This window comes from Chrysoperla carnea, chromosome 4 (genome assembly GCF_905475395.1).
Source record: "Chrysoperla carnea chromosome 4, inChrCarn1.1, whole genome shotgun sequence".
Classification (NCBI taxonomy): Eukaryota; Metazoa; Arthropoda; class Insecta; order Neuroptera; family Chrysopidae; genus Chrysoperla; species Chrysoperla carnea.
The window spans coordinates 48602362-48630074 of NC_058340.1; the positions used below are offsets into that span (position 1 = coordinate 48602362).

The 27713-nt window shown below is 30.2% G+C and overlaps 1 protein-coding gene across 6 annotated transcripts in view; it reads left to right on the forward strand.

The window, feature by feature from the left end:
* LOC123298556 (probable phospholipid-transporting ATPase IM) overlaps nucleotides 1-27713 on the forward strand; it is a 43345-nt gene that overhangs the window by 12563 nt on the left and 3069 nt on the right. The window contains exons 1-12 of one of the 6 annotated variants that reach the window (XM_044880589.1): nucleotides 8009-8437; nucleotides 14409-14467; nucleotides 15004-15216; nucleotides 16288-16493; nucleotides 17092-17422; nucleotides 18252-18579; nucleotides 19174-19313; nucleotides 21498-21635; nucleotides 23074-23253; nucleotides 23673-23957; nucleotides 24024-24300; nucleotides 24889-25210. In XM_044880589.1, the coding sequence (XP_044736524.1) occupies nucleotides 8053-8437; nucleotides 14409-14467; nucleotides 15004-15216; nucleotides 16288-16493; nucleotides 17092-17422; nucleotides 18252-18579; nucleotides 19174-19313; nucleotides 21498-21635; nucleotides 23074-23253; nucleotides 23673-23957; nucleotides 24024-24300; nucleotides 24889-25210 (2864 nt within the window). In that variant the 5' untranslated portion in view covers nucleotides 8009-8052. Of the gene's footprint in view, nucleotides 1-8008; nucleotides 8438-14408; nucleotides 14468-15003; nucleotides 15217-16287; nucleotides 16494-17091; nucleotides 17423-18251; nucleotides 18580-19173; nucleotides 19314-21497; nucleotides 21636-23073; nucleotides 23254-23672; nucleotides 23958-24023; nucleotides 24301-24888; nucleotides 25211-27713 lie in introns of those variants that run through there. The other 5 variants (XM_044880588.1, XM_044880590.1, XM_044880593.1 and 2 more) reach the window with 5 other exon arrangements.

Genomic DNA, 27713 nt, shown 5'->3' on the forward strand with positions numbered 1-27713 from the left:
GAGTTATTAAATTTTATAATAATCTGTACTTGCCATCTTCTTTTAATTTTCATGACATAACTTAATTAAGTATTCATACTAATAACGTATGAATATTTCATTAGAATATGTCCTTCCACTGAACTGCAGTAAGCGTATCGAAAGAGAATGCGTGTCTACTAACTACATCTTCACCTAAAATTTGTACTTTTAAGTTGAATCCAACACGCTATACCATTGTTATACTATGCCGAGAAATATATCATTTTATTTGGTAAGGTAGGGCATTTTAAGGCATAGTCTAATTTGTTTATTTAACTAGTTAAATATAGTCATTCACACGAAATCCTAGAATGGGTTCAACAAATAAAACCAAGGTTAATAGATTTACTTTAATTTAGAAAATTTTAATCAGAATAATATTTCGTTAACAATTAATGTATTTTTAAAATCCTCCAAACAATGGTTATAAGTTTTAAGCCTAGATCTGATCGAATACATTAGATTTCCATGAAACATGTAAATTAACAGCAGAGGATTTGGAGGTCAATAAAGTTATTTAAAGCTACGTTGGCTAATAATGCAAGCATGGAAGAAGGTAAATCCGCAATCTAAGGTATATCGTTTACAGCATTTAGTACGCTTCAGTAATCTGATTCTTTAAAAAAAATTGAACACAATCAGCTAACACCTGTCATTAATCAAAATACATTAGCCCGTATAAATGTCTTTGAAATTTTGGAACGTGTATCAACATAAATAGTATGACATAAAATTAATCGAAATACTAATTTGCTGTAAAACTAGATTACTTTCTTCTTCTATATCATAATCATAATTTTATGTCCAATTTAAACATTAGAATGTAGGTCTTATTTTCACAAAACAAGATATGCACCATCAGCTACGACATATGATATGGCGCCTGTAATATAAGGTTTAAAGCGTTTAAAACCATCCATAAGTTTATTTTCTAAGTAAGAAAATCGAGAAAAACAATAAACTAGTAATTATTATATATTTAACCTTTCTTAAACTTTATCTTTATAACAGTGAGCGTTCTATAAATTGTATAAATCCGACATAACGGATGCCATTGCATAACTCAAACAATAATATTTTATTCCCACAAAAAATGAATATGTAATATGTTTTTGTTTCGTCAGTATTCTTTTCGCATTTTTCACATACTTTTTATTATTATACATTTATGTTAGTATACGACAGGGTTGGCAAATTTATATAAGAAAAGGCCGACGATTGTATGGACAAGATTGACTCTGATCCTGCGGTCGATTACATTTTTTAAAGAATGTTCTTATTTACAAATTAGTAATGAAACAAGAACTTTTTACGTCTCTGCACATTTGAAAAGATCTTACAAAATAGAGTCTTTGCTCTGATATCGATTTCAAAGTATCTTTCCTTAAAATTTGAAAATGTGAGAGAATAGATGCCAAGATCTGATATCAAAATTAAAATCGATTGATATACATCTTATTCTTGCAAAACAACTTTTGATATATATTCTCTTTGGTAATTGTAGGTTATGACGTCACCAAGTGTTATTTTCCTTTTTTTCTATTTGTACATTTAAATCCTTCATATTTTCGTAGTTATTGATATATAGTTATCCAAAAATTAATATCACACGATTTTTTGGCTTGATAACGAACGTCTTTAGAAGCAATAAAAAAAATTTTAGGATAAAGGCCCATTCCATTAACTACAATATTTCTGAAGTTTAACCATATCTTTAATCAAAAATGCCTATAAATAAATAATTTATAGTAAAAAACATTCAGACTATTGTTGTTTCACGTTTGAGAGGATATTTTGAATCGTCGGGTCAAACTTGGAAACTAGGCTGGCCAAGAATAAACATTGAATTGTTACAGTCATTTCAAGTTTTCATATCTGGTCTTCGCTCAAGCCAAATTTTTATTTTAAGCACTGGCCGTATTTTTTATGATATCATGCTTAGTGTGAAGTGCTTACCTCGTTCAACTCCTTTGATGATTGTTGTTATGTATATTATGACGTAACATTTTATAATTTTATGTGCACTTACTTCAAGGTCAGTGAGACGCCTTCACTCTAACGGTCTTTCCCTCTTCAAGTATAATGCAAAAAATCAAAAATCTGAATTAATAACAAACTTGATTTCATTGGCCTTGGCCAAGATTTGGGAAAGAACTGACAATCCATGACTTAATTTATTAGTCTTTGCAAACCTTGGACAAGGGTTGATCAACCAAGATTTGTTATATTTGCCTTGGCAAGGGTTTGGGAAAAGTTTGGCAAACAGACTTGATATATAGCCCTGACCAAGGGTTGGCCAGCCAAAACTTGATTTATTAGGCCTAATCTAGACTTTAATGTACTGATATAACAAAGATCATTCTTAGGTAGTCTTCATATGAAAGAAATATGCAACTTTTCTGTTTCAAATTCTGTTTCAAAATGGTAATAACGTAATAACGGATACTTGATAGTTGCTGCTTGTTCGTCCATTAATTGTGATTAGTTGATGATGAATTTTGTTATAATTTCATGAATGTAGACGAAAAATAAGAATACAATTTTTCGATATCACCCTTGGTTTTCGAAATATCGAAATATTTTCAATTTTCAATATTTTAAAAACTACTTCAGATATCGAAAAATTTTAATCTTACTTTTCGTCTTATATGGTCAAGTTATAACATAATTCACCATCACAATTGAAAATATATTTTTTTAAATTGTGTCCTCACTACCATGCTCATACATCCTTAATTAGTCGGGCACAACGGACTTTAATTGAAATAGTTTTTTTTTAATTTCCAAAGACTATTTTTGGAGAAATCAATGAAAACATATCATCCTTCTACCGTTTTACCATGAACCCAATGTTAAATATGCCTACTTTTCAAGTCATTTATTTATTTAAATAATCGGGCACACCCCCGCCCGATCCTAAATTTTTCAGAATTGATTTAGACTTTGTCCAACTTCATATAAAAAGAAAATCAAGCTATTTATTTAAAATTGCCTTGGTGCTCATACATTCTTAAGTACTTACATGTTTTCAAAAACATGAAAAGACAAAAATCACATTTCAATTAAAACTATTTTACAATAACAAAGCTTCAATGAGGATAAAATATGACTTTATTTTTGGAGCTCTGTGGCTCAGGGTTTTTTTATTGGTGAATGACAACAATTTAATAGTAATAAAACTATGAATTTTACATGTAATAATTGTGAATCTGAACAAGCAACAATTAAAAGTTAATAAATTGTCGACTTATTGAAGCAGTGAAATCTTATTTAAATTGCTTAAAATTATTTTGGCCTTGTTTCAAAATCAGTTTTTAACATAAAGGTCAAGGATATTAATATAATGTTCAAATTGCGTATTATACCATACTTTGTTCATGTTATATTCTTCTTGTTTAAAGTACTGGCATACAAGGACCACTGTTGAATAGTAGGTATAGTTCAGGCCCCCTATTAAGAAAAAAACTTTTTTGAGCTACATACTTCGTGACCATGAAGGATGGGTTCGAAATGTTATCCAAAAAAGTTGCCCCAGAACGATCTTTTTTAACAAAAATTTGGATTTTTTGAAAGAATTTGTTTTCGGTTTTTTTGGGAAAACTATTTATTTTCTTCGATAAAATGAAATGAGAAAGTTGAAAATAATTCAAAATACGTATTTTGAGCTATGACCCGACCCTGTATCTTGTATGGCCGGATTGGGTGGGATAATAAAAGCATGAGTAGAAAGCACTTTTTATGTACTATTTATGGTATTTTTTTCGAATTTTTATTAATAATATGAACGGGTCTATACCTATTTGTTTTTGAAAATTAATGGACCGTCGTTGACAATTGAGGGGATTAGTGACCAAAATGAACCCCCTCAGGTCGAAGTATGACTAAATATCTACAAAATATGAAATTTTTTCATTAATTTGCTTAATATTAATTGCAGAAAAATCGCCTTTTTTCAAAATTTTTCAGAAAACCAGCCAAAAAGATCGTTCAAGGCAAATTTTTGTGCAACTTTTTTGGATTTTTGTTTTTGATAACATTTCTAACCTATTCCCATGGTCACCAAGTGTGTACCTTAAAAATTTTTTTTGTAAAAAGGGGCCTGAACTAGTATATTGTGCAACAAGCGTTAGAAATAGCAATTTTAAAAGCGGATTACTTCTCTCGTTTTGTAACATTTTCCAAACTATGGAGAATTGTCCATTGAATAACGACTACAATTGGTGAACGGAAAATAGTGTGGAAAGAAAGTGCTTAGCATGCTTGTGTAAGGAAAATATAATATCTGTGTAGCATAATACATAATGTGCGTTCGTTAAATATTGCACTTGCTATTATTATTTTGTTATTGACATGTATGTTAGTGACATACATTTTGAAAAAAATTCAATCAATATACACACACAGGAAGTTTAAGCAATTTATTTCTTTTTGAAAAATGTTATTATTTATGAAATACAAGCTGGTGCTCGAACTAAAGGTGCGTTGCTTGTGTCAACAGTATATTTCTTTTTGCCGCTTCAAGTATATACAGGCTGACCATTTTAATCTATACATCAAAATGTCTCGTTTTGTTGTTAACCAATAAAAAATAATTTTAACAAAAGTTGCAGAGTTTGTTGGGGGCCATCATGTTCTGGCATCAGAATGGACCTAGTTCTTTGGGTTCTTTAACAGCCAATTAAGATCTAAACTATAAGAGATAGAATAACACTTTAAATTAGAAAGTTGATCCTCATAAAAAAACTAACAATTTTTGTCTAAAACATTTTTTTCGCAAAAAATTAGTTTTGCATTTAATTGTAGGTCAAAGTCATGAACACAGTAGAATGTCCACTGCGTATTTAAGTATCTAAATTGGCTATTAAAGAAACCCGAAGAAGTTGGTCCAATATGATGTTTTAGCTTTGGTAAAAACTGGACAAATTGATAATTTAATAGTGTTATTATTCAAATACATGAATAAAGTAATAATTTTAAGTGTATACCAAAATAATTAAAAAATTAAAAATACAAATTGTGATGAAAATCGGATTATGGGTATAAAAAAATATTCTAAGAAACTTTTTACAATAGTTTTTCTCTAATCATCTCTGACGCTAGGCAAAATATTAAGAGTCTACCCTATTTGTCAATTTGTAGGCTAGTAGGCTGAGTTTGAAGTTCAGATTTCGGTTAAGTATCTTAAAAAATGTGACCCATCACCTTTGAAAATTCACTTTAAAATATATGATCTAAGCCCATCACTCTGTATGCAAAATTTCCAATCCATATTTCTATAAATAACGAATATATGAGATGTTTTCATTTTAAATACGATACACTTGTATATATGAGACGTCCATATATTTTTTTGTTTTTAACTTCCAGGCTATAAACAGATAAGTTTATAGCGAAACATTGTTGTAAAATCACCCAAGAATATTGTTACATAAACAAAACGCGTTTTACGTGAAATGGTGACGCATTTAACATACAGCCACAGCCATGATCAATAATTTAAGTAATGCGTCATTGCTATTTTATTTTAATGGTTGTGAAATTTGTATAGTTTTATGCTTCTACGAAATTACTTTCCTATTGTGAGTAATACTTTTATAACATAATCCTGGTAATTTGATATTAATTTTGAAATAGCCTCGCCAATCTTGAGATATTTACCTACTGTCGGTACCTTATCTTAGTCTTATCTTAATCCAAATGTTATTCTTAACGTACGTTAAGAATAACATTTGGATTAAGATAAGACGTGTTTTTATTCATTCTTGACATTTTGACATAAATTTTGGAGTTTTAATGGGTATGAAATTTCGGATTTGCATATGCATGCTGTCTCACGCAGAAAAAACTGGACCGATTATTTCTTATATATTAGAATAGGGCCTAAGCTATAATATCTACGTATAAACCTTCCCAAAAAGGAAAAAAACACCCCTAGGTTAGGTTAGGTTATATTGGCTGTCCACGAAGGACACACTTAGGCTATAAAGTCCATTGTGATACCATATATGTGTTTTACCACCTTTTCCGCTGATAATTTCATTTATCAGCTCCTCAATTTCAGAGGCTGAGTACATATCCTTCATGCATATACCATGCACTACACCAGCCCATCACAACTATTAATTAAATTAATTTTTGTAGCGACGGCGGGAATCGAGCTCGTTGGTTACGCCTTAACCAACTGAGCTACAAAGGCGAAAAAACCCCTAAGACTACCTTATATCTTCTATACTTGCTAGGAAGATTCAGTTTTTTGCATTCGGCTTGTAATTCCTTTAAACATATGGTCAAAATCGAAAACTTAATAATTATCTTTATAAATTTCCAATGCAACTTTAACTAAATTGAAAAGAAATTCCTGTCTTTGTCTTGCGCCCATTTGACTTGATCTTGCAAGTGTGCAAGAGATAGTATAATATAGGGAAATATAAAAGTCCTTTAAAGACCCTTACTCTCCATTCCAATATAATAATATTGATTTTATTGAAATATGGTTTTTTATCCGATTTCTGATGAGGTCCTAATGAGATTTAAGCTCTCTATTAGTTATACAGTATGTCCCAAGAGTCCTTATCCACCTTTTCATGAAATCTTTCTTTTAAGATAAATGAGATACGCGCAGAAAATAACTCGTTTTCGTTACTAATGAGAGACAAAAGAACAGTTTAAATTAAGCAGATTTTCTTGATAAGAAAATTAATGTCTGCCAGTATGTGTAAGTTTTGTGGAAGTTGTTTGGCAAGCGCAGAAACTTATTTCAGTTTTAATTGACTTTATTTTACAACAGTTTTCGGAACTTATTTCACGCTTGATTTCTAATTACCGTCATACTGCCAATCTGCGGTGTCTGCCACTATTTTTTCATAAAATTACATGTTGTCACAAGAAAATGGCACTTGAGTTTATTCGGTTAAGTTGTACTTTTTATAAAAAATGGATCCTTGGCTTACCGTTGCTTCCAAACGCCCTCTCTATCTTGAAAATGGCCGTTCTGTCATATACAGGGTGACCGCCCATTAAAACCTTATTCTGGAGAACCAGACATAATAGAAATCTGAAAATTGGTATTCTACCATAACTGCTTGGGATAAATCCGCCTAAAATAATTGCATAAGTGCAGAAAGAAACTTTCCGAAGCCTGTTGCTAATGACGAAGTTAACGAAGTTAATGTTTTGGCATATTTTAAAACACATCATACTTTTTCAACAATTTATCACTTGTTGAATGAAAGTGATATTTCAGACATTTCAAAGAGGATCTTGATGATTTTTTCGTGTGGCAGCCCCCTTTAGCTCTTTAATAAGCCGGATATGAACGCTCTACCTAATTTAGCATGGAGGTTACAGTCTTTTTTCCACACGAGCATTTGCATTAAAATTTCCAATAAATATCGTTTATTACGAAAACATTAAAGATTAAGGGAGGCGACTTTATTACAAAAGATACTCAGAATTGTTGACTTAAGCGAGGCAATAATTCTGATGTAAAAATAAATAGGGCATTCCATTTGAAATGAAGATTTTAGGATCAACTTCCGGTAAAACCCGAATTGTCGCAAATGTGAAAATATTTAAGGCAGATATATGCCAAGCAGTTATGGTGAAATACCAATTTTCATATTTCTCTTATGCCTGGTTCTCCAGAAACTTCTAATTGACGGTCACCGTGGGCATCCTGTATATGCCCTATGGGAGAAAAATGCCCCACATCGACTCAGGAGCTTATTTACTACACGCAGAAAGTTAGGGGTCATCTCCTAGAATAAATTTAGAGAAAAAAGTATATTCATAAAAAATTTTTTTTAAACTAGAATTCAATTAAAATAATGGAAATTAAAAAAAATATCAAAGAGCAATAAATAAAAGTACCTATAAAATAAATGTTTTAAAGAAAAATTATTAAAAAGAAAAAAGAAAACTAATTGATTCTTTTTAAAAGTGAAATTTAATAATGAAAAACAAGAAAATAAAAAATTTTAATAATAATATTGGACTTATAGTTAATAATATAAAAATAATAAAAACATTAATATGGAGATAGAACTGGAAGTATTTGAAGTGTACGATGAAGAGCGTGGTGATGGTGAATGTACTAGAGGGGTAGGTAGAAGTAATGGGTGTGGGGATGACAATGACAATGAAAAGTGTAAACGAACATCAAAGAAAAAAAATAAACATACACGTAAAAAACGTAAACATAAAGAACCGTCCAGAAACAATAGTACTTCATCACCATGTGGTTTAAGTGATGGTAATTTAAGTGGTGAATCGGATTCTAGTTTAAATCGAACGAATCGTGTTCGTAAATCATTACTTTCATTACTTAGTAAACTTGTTATATGGCGACGACATAGACGGTATCGTACCGAAACACCACCGTCCAAAGATGACTTCCATAGAAAATATTCAAATGTTGGTGAGTAATTTCATGTCAATTTCATGAATGAATTTGATTATTTAATTGAAATTAAAAACTGAAAAAATATTATTTAACGAGGATCCCTCACCAGTAATAGAAAAAAATAAATTAGTAGAAAATGATCCAAATTTTTAGTATGTTGTAGTTAACGATACATATTATTAAATCAAAAATTTGGGTATCTTATCGATCAATTAAGAGAGTAATTAATTAATTAAAAATACACTAAATAACATAGCATGATATGAGGATGATATGTTATTTAGTGTATTTTTAATTAATTAATTACTCTCTTAATTGATCGATAAGATACCCAAATTTTTATTTATTTAATAATATGTATCGTTAACTACAACATACTAAAAATTTGGATCATTTTCTACTATATTATTTTTTTCTATTACTGGTGTGGGATCCTCCTTAATTCTTTGTTTTGTTCATATTTTTAATTAAAAAGCATGTATCAAAAATTCAATAATTACAATTACACAGGTGAACCATTTTAATATACATATTATGTCTCAGCTCGTTCTGTTACTAACCAGTCAGAAATGGCGGACATCAGGTTGGATCTAGTTCCCCGTTTTGCTGAAAGATATAGAATCTTATATATTTAAACGAGCAATTCTTGTATATATACATCAACAATCTCGGAAATGGCTCCAACGATTTTTTAAAAAAATTACTATTCAAGAGGTTTTTGGAGCAAGAATCGATCTAGCTAGATTTCATTTTTAGAAAATTTCGTTTTATCCGTGATTTCAGGAAAAACTGAAACATCAACTGCAAAATATGACTCTTCCTGACATCTATTAGGGAGTATATACATTATACGTGGTTCGCTTCGTATGTATTGTATAATGTGAAGACCGTGTGGCTTTGTCGGTTCTGGTTGATAGATAACTTTTTGTTCTTTACTAGTTAAAGGTACCTGCAAAATTTCATCTCCCTATCTTCTATAGTTTTGGAGAAAATGGACATAAAAAAATTTGTCTTAATATACATCTTCACGGCTAATAATTGTATGTTTTCGATTTATGTTTACTCAATTGAGCTATGTTGCTCATATATGACCTAAAACTCACCTTTTACGTCTTGAACACGCTGTTAAGATTTCAGCTTGATATCTATTTTCGTTTTGAGTTATCGTGTTTACGGGCGTACAGACTAATGGAAATGGACTAATTAGACTTGCAGATTCCAGTTTAGCGTCCCCAAAAACTTTCAGATCAAATTCCTGAGAAGGGAGTTGGGAAGAGTGACAAAGTAATTTAAGGAGCTTTTTCTATATGCTATTACAAACGTAATGGGGCATATTATATCAAAATCGGTTCATTATTATCAAATAAATAAAAAAATTGTAAAATTTTTAAATAAAGTATTTTTATTAAATTGTGAGAAAAGTTCTTTAGCCTACTTAGACGAGGAGTTTTCTCGTACGTCATATATTTACATTTCAAGTTATTTCATCATATAATTAAGTAATGAAATTATTAGTGGCATTAATGACAAGGTGTTTGATTGGTCTGCAGTACTTATAATTACTAATGTCACTGAAATTTAATGTTTGTTTATACTTATATTGTTATCATTTAACATTTTTTATTTCATTTCTTACAATAATTGAATTCCTAATGCAGTTAGAGGTATTAGACAGGGTTGGATTTAGGTTAAGTAATGTCCTAAGCGTATTCACAAATGATGCATGATTGTTAAATTATTGAATGCGAGCGAGAGTTTTGTATTCAACTTGAATAATTCTAGCTCGTGAGATTTTATTTAACTGGACTACAATCTCTGGTTGACAAAAAAATATCCGAAATTTCTCACTTAATGGGGTAAACAAATTACTTCTACAGTTCTTCTAGAGGTTAAACGGCAAAGCACGAATCCGAACATATTGTACTTTTTATTTTAGTCTCTATTACTTGTATTTTAGTATACTTATTACAATAGAATCCTCTTTAGGTAATACGCGTTAATATTTCTATTCACGACAAAACATCCCCGGATAAAATGTCTCTCGCGTTGTAAATATGAAAAAAGAACATTAATTTTAACGATATGTCAGTTGGATTAGTGTCAAGGAACCCCCTTTCTTTTTGTTCGTTTTTACAACCTTACCGAATTGAGCTAAACGGTTGAAAATCTGTATGCAGGTTAAACTGCAACATGAAATCAGGTTAAACTGCAACATGGAATCCGACACAAACACTCTATTGCTCTGCAAGTAATGAATTATCGCATTATGTCCTAAGAGAACTTGATAAAAAAAAAGATATATTTTATCACAATTTTTTGACCGTTTTACTGAACTTCAGCATTCGACATGGTAAATCACATGTTTCTGTTAAATAAATTAGAAAACTTTCGTATAAGACCCTAAGAGGACTTCCACTTTCCTGGTTTATGTCCTATTTAGATAAAAGAAAAATAATAAATAGAAGGTATAAAATCAAGCCCACTCTGTGTCAACATTGGAGTTCCACAGGGCTCAAATCTTGGACCATTATTGTTCTTGGCATACATAAATGTCCTTACATCCTATATTCAGCATGGTAAATTATTGATATATGCAGATGACACCTCTGTGATACTACCTTCAGAAAATATACATAGTTTAATGAATGAAATAAATATTGTGTTACAACAATTTGCTGATTGGTGCAAAAATAATCATTTAATTATAAATATGACTTTTAATTATAAATATGCATCTATTAAGCGGAAATCAGTGAAATGAAATTTTTAGATATAATTTTGGGTGAAGGCATTAAATGGAATCGATTTGTTGACTTAGAGTGTAAAAAGTTAAGCTCGGCTTATTTTTATATCAAAAAATTAAAACAAACTCATAACTTGGAAGCTTTATTGGCTGTGTAATATGCGTTTGTATATACTTCCATGCAATATTGTGTAATAATTACGGGGGACAATACTTGTACAGGGTGCTTTTTTAAGTTGGTATATGATTGAAACTCAGTAAATAAATACATTTAACCGAGGAAAATGCTTCTAACGAAAAATATTAGTTCTTAAGGTACCCATCGTATACCGGATACCATCGAATTCGAAAAAAAAAATTTTTAATAAAAAAAATTAAATTATTATTATTATTTTTATTTTTTTAATAAAATTCATTAAAAAAATTGCAGAATTTATAAATTTTCCAGATCCTTAATTGTACACTAATTGTACCTAATCAAAATAACAATTTCATTGTCCTCTTTACAATGAACAATAAAATTATTTTCTAGCAAATTATCTTTATATTTTTTATTTATTTTTAAACTCAAGTTATTATTTAAAAAAAAAAAAAAAAAAAAACAAAAAGCAAATCAATTCTGTACAAAATAGGGATATGAGACTTCCTTGAATAACAAAATTGTGGTTTACAAATGGAACGTTGAATTGCCTGCCAGGAAATTCAACTTTATTTTATTGAAGAAATAATCATTAATATTATCAAAGAGCCGATTATTAAAATAAATCGCAGAAATCTGAGAAGTATATACAGGTCTGGATTTATATATTTTGCCTCCTGGGAAGTAAATATTTAGGTATAATTAATTAATTTTACTTATATATTTATTTATATATTACCTATTTATTCTATTTGCTGGAAAAATTCAACAAAGCTTTTGAAGGGAAATGAATGGTATTTTTGTAAAGAAAAAAATTATTCACTGGTGAAACAGATTTCGATTTTATAAGGAAAAAAAAATTGTGTTTAAACGATCAATGTTAAAGATCACTTAAAAAATTAGTCAATAGGCAACTTGTATGACATAATTGTTAAGTGTTTGTCAAATAATTGAAATCTATTATACATTTTTAATTTATACGTAATTCAAGTTGCCTATTTATTAATTTCCTTAGGCAGCTTAAACATTTAACGTTTCATTGAATTAACAATTAATTGTTTATTAACAAATAGAGACATTTGCATAACTAACTCATGCCTCACTAATGATATTTGACACCTAAGTAACACATTCCATGAGGTTTTAGCAAAATACGAGCGGTTTCTTTCATTGTCTTTAATTTGTAATATCTTTAACTGTACTATTTACAATCTTACGGAAATGAAATATTACGGTGGCATATACACCTTCAGCATAATTTTTAAGAGATTAACAGGATTACAATTTCATATCCTTCCTTTAAAATTGCTACTGCTCTTAACCTATGATTTCTTCGGAGAGTGGTGGAATTAATTATTTAACGATCGAAATATATCGATGACTCATTGAATCTATAGATACTTCTATAGAAGTACCTAAGCAGAAAAAGTACCCTTGAAATTTAAAAACAATCGTTTTATTTTATGCTAAATGTTAAAGATTTGGTAACCGAGAAAGATTTGGTCGAGTGTATAAGTATAAAAATGCATTATGCAACGGTGAAAGTACACCTATAATTTAATTTAATAATGATGTGAAATTTAATATAAATTATTTTTTGTACGATTTATGCTTATTTAGGTATATTATTTTGAACCACAATTTTTTTTTTTTTTGGTAACTTTTTAACTAAATCAGAACATTAGGAAAATACGTAGCGTAGGAGCTGCGTTAGCTAAGCGAATTCGTTCAGAGATTGAAAAAAATAACACATTTTTCTGAAAATCGAATATTGTATTTTTTTGCTTAAAACTGGTCAAAAAATACAAAAATATTTTTTATTTTGAAAAAATTCAAATTTTTGTACTTTGAGCAAACCCCCGTTACCCATCCCTTGTTTGTCTATCGATTTTTCTCATAAAAGAACTTGACCTTTCAAATACCAAAACCCTTCTTGACACCAAATTTTATTCAAATCGGACTTAAATTGCAACAGCTAGAGAGTTTACAGACACATAAACGTATAGATATGTAAATACATACATGTGTATATATATTAATTTTAACGATGGTCATTTTTGACATTTATTAGGTAGGATCGATTAACATTTGGAAATTCGCTAAAAGTTAACAATTATTTAGTAAAACACTCTGTTCATTCATGAAGAATTAGTTATCTATCAAAAAGTGAAGTCAATTTAGTTTAAGTCAGGTATGGGCAAACGTGACTACAGAAGTCTCTCAGACTTCTAACCTAATATACGAGTAAGACAGAGAGACAACATTTTTTTTCTACCTATCTCATTACTATCAGAGAAACTGAGATAGGTAGAAGAGTTGTATACCCGTCTTGCTTCTTCCTCTATGAGCACTGCGGATTTGGATAAAGAGACACACAATAAAGTTATAACAATGGTGACTTCGACTTAAAATAACTCGCCCATGCCTGGTTTAAGTATAAATTTATAAATAAATAAAAATAGATTATTTTAGGGATTAATAAACATATAAACTGTACGGTGTAAAATATAAATTAATTTTTATATAAAGCTCTATTCGAACTTCATTATTATATCGAATACTTGCAAGGAATAATTATTTAATAAGTTTATTATTATAATAATAAACTTATTAAATAATTGTATATATTTGGCGATGTATACATCGCCAAATTTTACAATAAGAGTAAATCTTAAAACTACAGTATCTTACCTAAGCTTTACCTTAAGATGATGTATTATCTTACAAGTAAATACTACGAAATTTAAACATAATTAAATTGTTTAAGAAATATTGCATGCGTTATTCAGAAAAAAATATAAAACAATCTTTACATTAGGAGACCATTATTTTCATAATCTGAGAAGTGAAAACTGCGTAGGTTTTAAGAAAAATTTAATGGGCTTTTACAATATTACTTCTCTCTACCAATTATTTGGTAACACTGAATAGATAAATAAAACCAAAATAAAACCAAATAAAACCTTAGCACTGAATAGATATTGAAAAATCCAGGAAATATTAACAAATTTTAGTATAACCAGGATACCTTTCTGTATGCAATACATAATTATAAATGAGTTAAAAATTTTGCAATTTTTTAATTGAAATATTTTGTATTTCAGAAACTGAACGTCGTATTCGAGCCAATGATAAAGAGTACAATTCACAATTTCGTTACGCTGTAAGTAAAATTAAAAATTAATTTAATATATTTATTAAATTGTAAAGTGTTATTTTACGTTAGTTTTATTCTGAAATGGTTTTAAAGTGGTTTGACTGTTTGACCAAGTAGGGTAAATGTTCATTTTTCTCCCATATGCCCTTAAATAATGGAAAAGAATTATTTTGTTTCTCCATAAAGTAAAAAAAAAAAAAATTTTTACATGATTCAGTATCGGATTAGCCATATAGCAAGAAATGGCAATTGGGGGCTTCGTGGACCCAGCCCAAAAAAGCGAGGTGGTGGATTAACGGACGTTAAAAAATAAAGGTGAAATACTCGTTGACTAAAAAAATGTTTCTCTCTTTATTGATAGAATGATAGAAACCCCTTATCTCCACATACCTTACTTTACGGACCCCGCGCTAGCTTATTCCGGTACTGACATAACTTGCCTTTTAAAAAACGTAGGAGGAAATAAATATTGAACACCTCTCCTTCCTGATGAATTAAAGTAATAAATTAATTGGTTGATTTTTTTTTTTTTTAATTTTCAGAATAACTACATAAAAACGTCGAAATACAGTATTCTAACTTTTTTACCATTAAATCTATTTGAACAGTTTCAACGACTTGCCAATTTCTATTTTTTGTGCCTATTAATTCTACAATTGATTCCTGCTATAAGTAGTCTTACGCCTGTTACAACAGCTATACCATTAATTGGAGTACTTTCATTGACAGCAATTAAAGATGCGTATGATGATTTTGTAAGTATTAGTATAAATAAGATAAGATCATTGTAGTATAAGAACAATATGACTCCAAAAACATTTACACGAAACCTTAAAATGGCTACCTTTTATCATATCGATCTAGTTTATTCTGAATCACAGCATTGCTCAGTCCTATGATCGCAAAAAATTCGTGTATCCATATAAAACTACAATATCTGTGTATTCTAGAGACACGGTTCGAGTGCCAGTAAACAATATGCGTTCCTGAGTTCCTGTGGGTAATAATATGCGTAATCATACAGAAAAGATTGAATAGATTAATAAAAATCTAGGCGCGTCATACCAAACGCTAAACTATTTTGTGTGGACAAAGCTTGCGCGCCTTTCTACTTTCAATCCTGTAGAATGTGTAACCACACGGACATTAAGTCTTGTATAAAAACACTGCAAGTATTGCTCAACTCTACCGCATACATACTTTGATGTTGAGGTGAAGGTGGGAGCTTAGTGTCTGCGGTTGAAAAATAACCACAAGTGGCTTACCAGTAACTTCAAATCAGCTCTCAAATTGAATAAGAAATGATGCGATCATAGGGATATAAAATAGCCATATGTCATAATATGGATTCCCCTGCTTTGTGACAATATCTGCAAAGATAGCATATTTATTGTGATTTCGTTTATTTACGGTATTTAAAAAATGGCATTGTTTACTGAAATATTTGCACATAATTTGGAAAAATCAATTTTCATTGTTCCTTGAATGCCTACGTACTGACCCAATAATGAGAACAATTTATTAACCTATTAAAGCAATCATTATTTTAACTAATCAAATTATGTAGTTCTAGATAATTAGTTCTTTTACCTAAACATTCACAACAGATTATGATATATTCAGCAGATAATCACTAATTAATGAATGACAAAATACCTGGATTGTCGGACTCAATGATTGCTTTCATGCAAATAATGCAAATAATGATTAATCAATTTCTGCTCGAAAACTGCGCTATTCACTATGTAAACTTTTTCTGAATTTTATTGAAAATTTTGTCCCTGCTAATCTTCGTGTTGACTACAATGGTTATTTTTTTTTTTTAGCAAAGACATATGTCAGATTCTCAGGTAAATAATCGAAAATCCAGGGCTGTGAGAAATGGTAAATTAGTGCAAGAAAAATGGGCTAATATACAAGTTGGTGATATAATTCGTATGGACAATAATCAATTCGTTGCAGCTGATGTTTTGTTATTGTCTACAAGCGAACCTAATGGCCTTTGTTACATCGAAACAGCCGAGTTAGATGGGTAAGTCAGTTAAAATTTATAAAAATATAAAAAAGTGCAAATTTCGCGCAAATAGTGCGAAAATTTGTATGGATTAAGTTTTGGATTTAAATAACATAATTCGCGTTTACCCAGACAGATCAAACCAGGCTTTGTATTATTGTTGCAGTAGACCTTCTGTTATTCATTCGACGACGTTTGACATTTTTAGTGTAGGTAACTCTTGATAACCCTACATACCTCACAAGTATTGAAGCAATCAGTTTATATTACCAGAAATAAATCAAAATATTTTTTTTGTCGTGAAATGTGTCAAAATGATAAATTTCGATCAACTTGTGTCACTGAGATGGTGCGATTTAACATTCTTGTGTTTTGATAAAGCTACGCCTATTTTAAAGAGAAAACCTATTTCAATTCCCAACAATGATTGTCTTGCTCAAGGGAAAAAATTAACAAAAGAGAGTCGCAAATGTGTCGAGAATTTTCTCAGAAGACCTTATCTTCCTGTAAGAAGGGCGAGACGAAATTTAACAAATATAAAATTCCCTTGAAAACACTTTTTATACCTTGCCCATTTTGCAAAACAATTTATTAATAAAAATAAATCAATTTACAGAGAAACAAATTTAAAATGTCGTCAATGTTTGACTGAAACAGCTGCAATGGGTAATAATGATGCACTAATTGGTGGTTTCGATGGAGAAATACTGTGTGAAACACCAAATAATTTATTAAATAAATTCGATGGAACATTATATTGGAAAAATAAACGTTATGTATTAGATAATGATAAAATAATATTAAGAGGTTGTGTTTTACGTAACACACAATGGTGTTATGGTGTTGTTATATTTACTGGTAAAGATACGAAATTGATGCAGAATAGTGGAAAAACCAAATTTAAACGAACTAGTATTGATAGGTTACTTAATTTTCTAATTATAGGAGTAAGTATATTCAGTTTTAATTGATTAATCACCTTTGTACCAAAAAAACAACTTTTTTTAACCAACACTTACTCTCAAGGTTTTACTTAGCCATTTTCTAGATTGCCTTACGGATCGGGTTTCATTAAAAGTCTACATTTTTTTAAATTCTTTTAAATGGAAGACAAAAGAATGAAATTATAAAATAATCGTAAATCGTACCTTTTCAACATCTCGACATTGTTCGATGCTGCCTTTTTTGGAATTTTTTGTTCAGTTCTAATTACTAAGATCAGCTAAAGCTTATGTTATAAAAGCCTTGAGACTACAACAATAACAATACCCTTTGAATGCAGGTCGGGGCGAAGGAATCATCTAAGGGAGAGGAATGCGGTGTTTCAAAACTTTATTCATGATATTAGGTCATACAATCAATAAAAACAAGAAACTTTTTTTTCGAGTAACAGAAATCGCATCGACCTCTACACCGCGCATACCGGAGACTAAAGGAGACTAAACCGTTTAGCCTATCTTCAATTATTGCCGACCTAAGGTATGTTTTGAGACTGCGCAAAGTTGGAAAGGAGCGTTCATTCGTCGCTGTCGTCACAGGTTAAACTCCTAGAACGCGAAATAATTGTTTTGCATTTGGAAACGCATTTTCATTGTAGATATCGAGTGCTTCGGATGAATTCTTGACGTACTGCAATGCGGGTTTGACCCCAAAATGCAACGGGGGTGTGACCCCCTCCCCGTGGGGACGGGCCAGCAATATTGGCTAAAGGCATTCATTACTAAATTCATTTTAACTACAAAAATAGGTTCACTCATTAATTTTCTTTGTTTTCAGATTGTATTTTTTTTATTATCTTTGTGCCTGTTTTGCACAGTTGGTTGCGGTATTTGGGAATGGCTGGTTGGTCGTTATTTTCAAATATATTTACCGTGGGATACGTTAGTTCCACAACAACCATTAACTGGTGCTTTAGTTATAGCGTTTCTAGTATTTTTTTCATATGCGATTGTTTTAAACACAGTGGTACCAATATCGTTATATGTATCTGTTGAAGTTATTCGTTTTATACAAAGCTTTTTAATTAACTGGGATGAACATATGTTTTATTCAAAAACGAATACCAGTGCAAAAGCTCGTACAACTACATTAAATGAAGAATTAGGTAAGTCGGTATTTTAGTTTTTAAATATTACCTTAAAATTTAATCTAAAATCAAGTAATTCAACTGAGTATATAGGTAATTTTCTTTTTGTGTAAATCCCCGAACACGGAAATCATCTTTTCTAGTGTAGTATACTTTTACCTTGTGAATGTCATTTTTAAGAAGATGTTAAATTATCGTCATGTATATATTTGAAGTACCAGAGGCAGTTTCAAAAATTAGAACTAGATATACTGTCACTGTGAATGTTTCACGACCAGATAATGAAGAAGTGATATTTTCGGCAGATTCATTTGCTGTGAGCTTTTTCTTCCTTATCCTCTTTGTAACCTTTTCGTATTCTTTGACTATTTAGAGTTCCAAAACTTTCTGTTCATTTTCATTAAAATTTTTCCTTCCTGCAGACTATCATACATTTGAATAACTGTACAAATGTTAACGGATTGTAAAATTTTGCATACTTACCTCGCGCCTGTAGGTATGTGCCTTATGGATAACCCGCCTCTGGATTCTTCCCTGCTCGCAAAAGTACTTTCGCGCCAGTGAACAATTTAATTAATAATTTGATCAACTTTCTTAATTATTTAATTTTAGGACAAGTGCAATATATATTTTCTGATAAAACGGGAACATTAACACAAAATATAATGACCTTCAATAAATGTACAATAGGTGGTAAATGTTATGGTGATATTCTTGATGATCAAACGGGTGAAATTATAGAAGTTACTGAGGTAATATAAATTTTATTTTATTATTTCACAAGTCTCATTTGATTTGCATGTGCACTTCTCATTTTGTTTATCGTCTTTTTTTCGTTTGTTTATCGTTTTTATGCCATTACGAAATCATTTTGCATGAAGTTTGGGGTTTGATTTGTTCTGGTAAAAGTGAATATATCGATTTATTTTGTTTTATCCAGAAATAATTTCCATATCATTGGTTTATTTGTTTTATCATTTCATAACCATAACATTACACACATTTACATAAAAATTAAAAGCTTTATTAAGACCTTTAACATCAATTAAAAATTGCTACATCAAAAATTAAGTCTGGTCTGTACAAGGCCAGTAACAATATTACTTTACTATAAAATTAGACTCATTAAAGTTAAATTAATTTTTTTAATGGAAAATAAAAGTTTATCTCACATATACTGTGCTACAAATTCAATATAATACAATCTACCCCGACAGCCATAGAGAGGATATGTGGTATGGTACCACGTTATTCCCAATCCACGAAGATGATTTTAGTTTGGTACTGTAGGGATTAACTTCAGTAGAAACAAATCGAGTATCGAAGTGGCCATAACTTACCAAATTATTTCCGAATATGCTAGAACATTTCGAGAATATTGTATACTGTTTAAGATAAATTTCGATTTTTGCCCCAATTCCTAGATCAGTTTTTTGTATTTTTAAAATACGTATTTTCGACTACCAAGTAGTCATCATCAGTAAGAATTAGCTAGTAATGTTACTCTTTGCTAATTTGGTGGCGGACTGCACACTGTTACATTCGTGTTTTTACAATTTATACTGTTCACAGTATCTGTCAAATTGTAGTGTCAGTGGCGTTAGCCAATCAACTGCCATCAGTTGACTAGTCTGGCCAATGAGCATGATACTTGTGCGCAGGCCCATTCGAGTATTTTTTGACGTTGTCTTTGAATGTTCGAGAAGGTTCTAGAATGACTTCATTTTGGGAAAAAAGTTAAATCGACATCTCACGAAGCACTATTATACCTAGTTTAGAATCAAGATAAGTCAAGAGTCAATTTAATTATTTGAATCTACGGGTGGCTGAAATAGTTAAAATTCGATTTCTTTCGGTTCGACAGGGCCTTTAATGAGTCTTTAATCTTCTAGTTATTTCTGATTCTAAAATAATTATTAAACCTAAGTTACATGGATATTATTGGTTTTAACATCATCTTTAATGATTCACATCACATGAAAATTAAAAATTCGAAATTTTAGCTACTATCCACTTCATTGGTACACAAATGTTTTTTCAAAATAAATAGAAAATTTAATACATAGTACATCATATGACATTCCTTTAAAGTTCTTTAAGTGTCGATATTTTTTTTATAATATTGAGAATTGTTTAAAACACTACAAAATATTTAGAATGAAATAAAGAAAACCAAATTTTCAAGAAACATTGTTTAGTCTTAAAAAGCATATGAGAATCATTTTACAAACTGTAAACGGTCAGATAATAGGCAATTTTCAATTTTTATAATGGTTATATTTTTTCTTAGTACATCCGTCAATCGACAATGCGACTTTTATGATACTATATATATTATTGTCATTAGTTTTCTAGAAATTAAAAATTTCTATTAGAAATTATCAGAATTCAGAAAATATGCTTAAAAAAAAATTCCTACTCAATTTTTTCATTCCTAATGGTACCAAAGCATAAATGGGGGACTTTTGGTCTCCCAACAGAAGCAGCAAGTATCTACGTATTTTCACCCGAAAATAAAGATAAATAGTAAACAACTCTCGGCTTCACCTCGCTCATCATATCAGGGTTATCCTTCTATTTTTAAAAATTAAAATGCTTTTGGTCTACAATAATCCGTTGAGCAGAAAAATAGTATACACACCACAGTAGCAAGTAGTGTGTATACTATATTCTGCTCGACGGAGGCGGATAGCAGTACCTTTCCGCCCGGAGAGGAGAAAATACTTTTTTCGTCGTTGTATTTCTTTTATTGTAGACCAAATACATTTTAATTTTTAAAATTAGAATGATAACCCTAAAAGTGATTGTAGTGTTTTAAACAAACAGTAAGAAATTTAATACTTACATACAACAAACTTAACAAATATTCATAATTGTTTCTGTTATTCTGCATGGTATTCAATTTGTGTGTGTGATTGTTTGGGAATTTGCTTTAGAGCTTGCTAACTGACTACTCACCCAAAGACAAGTTATTGGATGAAGCTGAACAAGTGGGGTTTTCTACACCATTACACCCAAAGAAATCACAAGAAACAAAAGCTCCAATTGTTACCTTCGCACCAAGCACAAAAGCTGTTAGTAAATTTGTACATTTTGTTGATTGCTCAATTTTGTTTGTAATTATTTTTGTTTTTCGATTTTAATTCGTAAATTTTTTTAAATATGTGAATATGTAGTAGATTGTATAGACCAAAATAGTTAAGTTGTGATGAAAAAGATATCAACGAACCAACAACTGAGAATTTTTAGAAATTGTTATACTCTTATATTATACTCTGCTTCCCAATCCAACAAGTAAATATCAGGTATCAATGCACTGCTGCCCTTGCCACAAAAAAGCACCTTTTTTGCTCTATTATCTAGTAAACATTAGAAAAAACACAAAAAGGCTTTAGTCTATGCTTTTATCACTGTAGTTGGGTAGAAGCTTAGAGCTATTTACTGAAAAAGAAATAGCAACACCAACATCCTTATCCTATTAATTAAAAATAACAATTTTGTTCTTGACTCTTGGAAAATTATTAGCTAATTACTAGTTTGTTGAGAGTCTGTTTAATAATAATAAGTTGTTTCAAAAGTTTTCCGGGCCAAATCATCACAGCAGAATGCTATTGTGTAAAATTACGGCAGCAGCAGCCGACAATGGTTAACAGAAGAGATTCGATCCTGCTCCACGACAGTCTCCGTCCGCACGTTTCAAAAATAGAGAAAGGGACGCCAAAATTTCCCCCCATTTTTTCTACCAAGGTTTGCTAAACCAAATGATTTCAAGATTTTGAAGCAACTATTCAGTTCCTGACTTCGTCTAAATTGTTTTAAGTACAAATAACTTTATTGGGAATATCAACCAAATGCCTTACGACTGAAGTAACCAAAAACCTGTCAGTCGTGGTGATTGAGATCTTAATATCTTATCAATTTAGTCCTGATTTATGTTCACCAAATATTTTAACTGCGCTTATGTCAGCCTTCAATGAAATTTCAATAATCGAAAGTGGGCCTATCTCAAGTATTGTCTAATTTGAAACATAACCAAATGTCCTAGAACTGAAATAAAAGTTTCTGCTAATACTTTTAATCCGTAGTAATCAGATACGCATTAAGATTGTTACTTTCACGTCTTTTATAAACTAGTGTTGTTTAATTTTTCATTATATAATTAGAATAAACTTCATCGTTGTCATAGGCATTTAGACCCTATTTTTCTTTTTATTCGAAATTTCCATTATCACAGCTCTGTCACTTTCCATACAGATAATATACAAATAATTGGCTATACTTTTTTTTCTAAGAAAACAAACGACTAGTCGTTGTAGTTAAACTATTTTAGTTAAGCAATGTTTTGCTAGAACAAATAAAAAATTTTGATTTTATATTTTTAAATTTTTCTAAATAAATGATTATTATTCGTTTCTTTATACAGGGATTATCGAATCTTTGTAAAAATGCTGCAAATTCGTAAAAAATACAATTGCAATTCTTATTAATAGTATATTATTATGTTTGCTTTAGAACACAGAACCATTGGATTTTTCATTTAATCCACACTACGAACCAGAATTCAGATTTTTCGATGAAGCATTGCTACGCGAAGTTCGACAAAAAGATCCAGAAACTCACATGTTTTTTAGATTATTAGCACTATGCCATACAGTGATGGCAGATCAAACAGAAGGAACATTAGAATATCAAGTAAGTATACTTTAGTAAACCCTTGCCAAATTTTCGTATAATGTACTAACAGTTAACACATGCAGAGTTCTTATTTATCAATTACATGGTAGTAGTGGTTGAAACGATATGCTAAGTAATTTACAAAAATACATAGAAGTTCAGATAAATAAAAGGACATGCACACTATAGCTAGATTTGATCTAGCTAGAGTTGGAATTTCTCGAGTAATAATAATAAAATTTGAATCATTTATCATAAGAACCATTGAATCATCTAATCATATTTTCCGTGTGTCTAATAATTACAAGAATATTTACAATTTTAATGTTCTAAAACATAACTGACACCTGACACGTTTTATGGAGTAGTCTCACTTAAAGTCTAAAAGGTGTAATTTTACCATCATTGATTCAAAAATATTATATTTTATTCTTTAGGCACAATCACCCGATGAAGCTGCGCTGGTTTCAGCAGCTCGAAATTTCGGTTTTGTATTTAAAGAACGATCTCCGAACAGTATTACAATTGAAGTACAAGAGAAAAAAGAAATACACGAACTGTTATGTATTCTAGATTTTAATAATGTTAGAAAACGGATGTCGGTTATTTTAAGAAGTGAAGGTCAACTACGATTATATTGTAAAGGAGCTGATAATATTATTTATGAACGATTGAAACCAGGAAATGATGAAATGAAAGAAAGAACTCAGGAACATCTAAACGTAAATAATAAAATAAGATAATTTTTTTTAATTTGAAAAAGCTTAATCGAGCGTTTTTTATTTCAGAAATTTGCTGGTGAAGGATTACGAACATTGTGTGTAGCTTATAGAGATTTAGACGATGATTTTTTTGCCGATTGGAAAGCACGACATCAAGAAGCTGCACTAATTGTAGAAGGTAGAGAAGAACGTTTGGATGCAATTTATGAAGAAATTGAAAAAGATATGATATTACTTGGTGCAACGGCAATTGAAGATAAATTACAAGATGGTGTACCACAAGCAATTGCAAATTTAGGATTAGCAGGAATTAAATTATGGGTTTTAACTGGTGATAAACAAGGTTATTGAAATATTACAATTTTTTTATATTTAAATTATTTTTGTAAGCTTAATGTCCAACCATCCATTGTTTTACATTCTCTTCTATTCCGGGCGACCACTCTGCCTCTATGCTATTAGATTTTGATTTGGCATCAATTATCTTAAAAAACTGAGTTTCTGCCTTAACGGAAGCTACCAACAAACAGTAACCTAATTCAAAGGCTCCTAAGCACATTAAAATAACATTTTGGCTTCTGTTTCTGGGATATAACGAATAATCATAGCACGATTAACTTGGATAGCCCGAGCGAAGGCCACTCGCATTGTCACGTATCAGCCTGATCTGATGTAACGATTATAGTATAACCTGCGACATTCTCGAAAAGGAAAAAATTAATGATTACAATTTATACTAATTGAAATTTCTGCCTGCGAAAAGTATGTTGTTGGTAAACTTCTTCGGATCTTCAGTGTTTTGCTAATAATCCAGAAATGTATGAGACCACTGCTTCATTTTTATTAAAAATGCTAACGAGATAGATAAAATAATTTTGTGATAGAACTAGCAGGAAGACTTTTTTTAAATATAAAAATTTTTTTTTTTCAGAAACTGCCATTAATATTGGTTACTCATGTCATTTATTAAATGATGATATGATAGAGCTATTTATTGTCGATGGAGTGACTCATGAAGAGGTTGAACAACAACTTCGACAATTTCGTGAATCGATTCGAATTATAAATACTTTTCAGCCATGCAAATCTAAGACAGATAATACAGCACCAAATGGTATTGTTTCCAGTAGTACAAGTTCCTTAGAACATCATAGCAGAGTAGCTCCATCCCCACAGCAAGAGGAAGCTACAATTGTAGGACCACCTGCTGTTAGTGTTGTTACCTTCAGGTGGGACGTCGCGGATAACAGGTAGTGTAGAGACAGAAAGAGATATTTTGAACATCTTTCTTATCCTGTAATTGAAATTAGAAAAATATTATTTAAGATTGCAATCGAATGATAATGACAAGAAACGTATCATAAAGCATATAGTTTGTTTCTCAACATAGAAAGGCTGTTAGTAATTCGTAATGCAGTCTTTGATATTTGACAGAGTCTGTAAATATTACCGATCGCATATAATCGATTCCAAACTGACTATTTGATTCCTTACTGAGTGCATACAGTTTGGCAATCGATTGCCAGACAATTTCCAATGGTGCATTGTCTTCATTTCAACATTAGATTGAAATCATTCGAAAATATACTCGTATTTCAAAGTTAGTCAATAAGACAGGATAATATAGCTCATAGAGGAATTAATAAATTGCAAGCTACGAAAATCGTTTGGATAAAACCATTCTGACTTTCGTATCTCGAATAATTTCACTAATACGAAAATTCGATAGTTTTTATTGGCAATTAATTTAGATTGGACCTTCTCGTATTTTAGACCATAATCAGGATTAAAATTCATTAACAAATTTTTAATACCAATTTTTACTGAACTAACAGCACTGCAAAAATAATATTTCTAAGTAACAGTAGATTTAGTTCTAAGAAATCCTTTTGATAGTTTCATTATTACAGATAAAATTCAAATTTTTTCTAGATCAATTATTTTTTATAATGTAAATACTTCTTTCGATTAATTTATCAGTATGATTTATACATACTATTATAATAATATAAATTTCGTTCTTAATAATTGTACTATAGTTATTATTTCAGCAACGTTTCAATCTTTTTATTAGATCTTCTAGAGATTCATCTCTTTAGGATGAATCTAAAATCAACCAAACACATGCAATATAATTACAATTATAATCACGACATTTACCTTAATACGTATTATACGGATGGGTCAAGGGCCGGAAATCTATCTGGTGCGGGGGAAATCGTTCCTCTTGGTCAATATGCGACGGTTTTTTAATCGGAAATCTTCGCCCTGCTGAGAGGTGTCCAGTTCTGTAACTCGAAAAGTTACAGTGGGGCACTTCTCAGATAGCCAAGCCGCTTTTCGGGCCCTTGAAGTGTCAAGATTCCAATCAATTATAGTATATGAATGCTTCAAGGAACTGTATCACCTGGCACTGAACAAAACAGTCAGATTGATCTGGGTTCCGGATCACTCTGGTTTATAATTATTTAAGATATCAATAGTTCTTGATTTTAGATGTCTGATGAAGATATAATAAAAAGAATGAAACCTTACTGAAATAATAATTGTGATATAATTATTAAACACGACCTTGTCTTCTTTCCAGCGAAAAATTTATAGTAATATAATAGTATCAACTGTAAATATTTTTTGAAATAATCATTAAAAATAGTAACGAATATTATATTCTGATTAGCTTACTAATTCGTAATAATACTCACAATTTTATACTTAAAAATAAACGATAATTGATTCTCGAATTAATTGTTCATATAGCGTATTGTAGGATAATTTTAGTTGCTTGGAAAATAATCTCTTTCTTTCTCTAATACTGCAAGCATTTATTTATTTAGTTAAAATTTATTTGCACTTGTTTCAATAGTTGCACCCGTTTTATACTTCTTATCATTTAGTAAAAATTATTAATTGTAATTAATTGTATTGTGTGTCCAATTTATTGTCTGAATTTGGTCATTATGAAATTTAATTTCATTAAAGAAATCACGGAATCCTTTTAAAATATTCAACTTGAAATAGATAAAATTTTGCGACTAGTAAATTGAAATAAGTTTTGATCGATGCTTCTAAATGCCAATATTATTTAAGCATTCGTCAAAGACATTTAAACTAATAAATATTTTTCGTACCAAATCTATGTGAAAGTGTATCTAAATTGGGTTGCGTTAGTGCCATTTTAATTCAGAATATAAAAAAATTATTATAAATAGAAATCAAAACTTAGTTTCGAAAACAGAAACAAAGAGAAATATGTATTAATGCTTATCTAAGTAGCTAAGTAGTGTAGTCAATTAGTTTCACAATTAAATTTTGTATGTAGTTTCGCTACTATTTAGTAAAATTTTCCCATTAAAGGAAAATAAAATTATTTTATTTTTAGAATTTAAGTATTATAGAACTAAAATCGAACACAATAAAAATCTAGAGATCTAGAATTGTCCTGAAAGTTATATCAGACAGACGAGAAACAATTTTCCACAAAAAAAAAGTTAAAATATTGGAAATCCATAAAAGACTCAACTTTCGCCAAAGCCGGTCAAAAACCAACCTAACCAAAAATCTTTTTTTTTATTATGCACCACGTTTGATATAATAAATAAACTTCCTCATCTGTAACTAGTTATTTCAATAAAAATTTTATTGCAATGTTTTGAATTTTTACCGGCTAGAGATGCAAATCTGTTATAAAAATTGCCGTATGACATAGCTTTAATACTCTCTAATACTGAAATGTTACGAAAGTTAGACGCTTCCTTC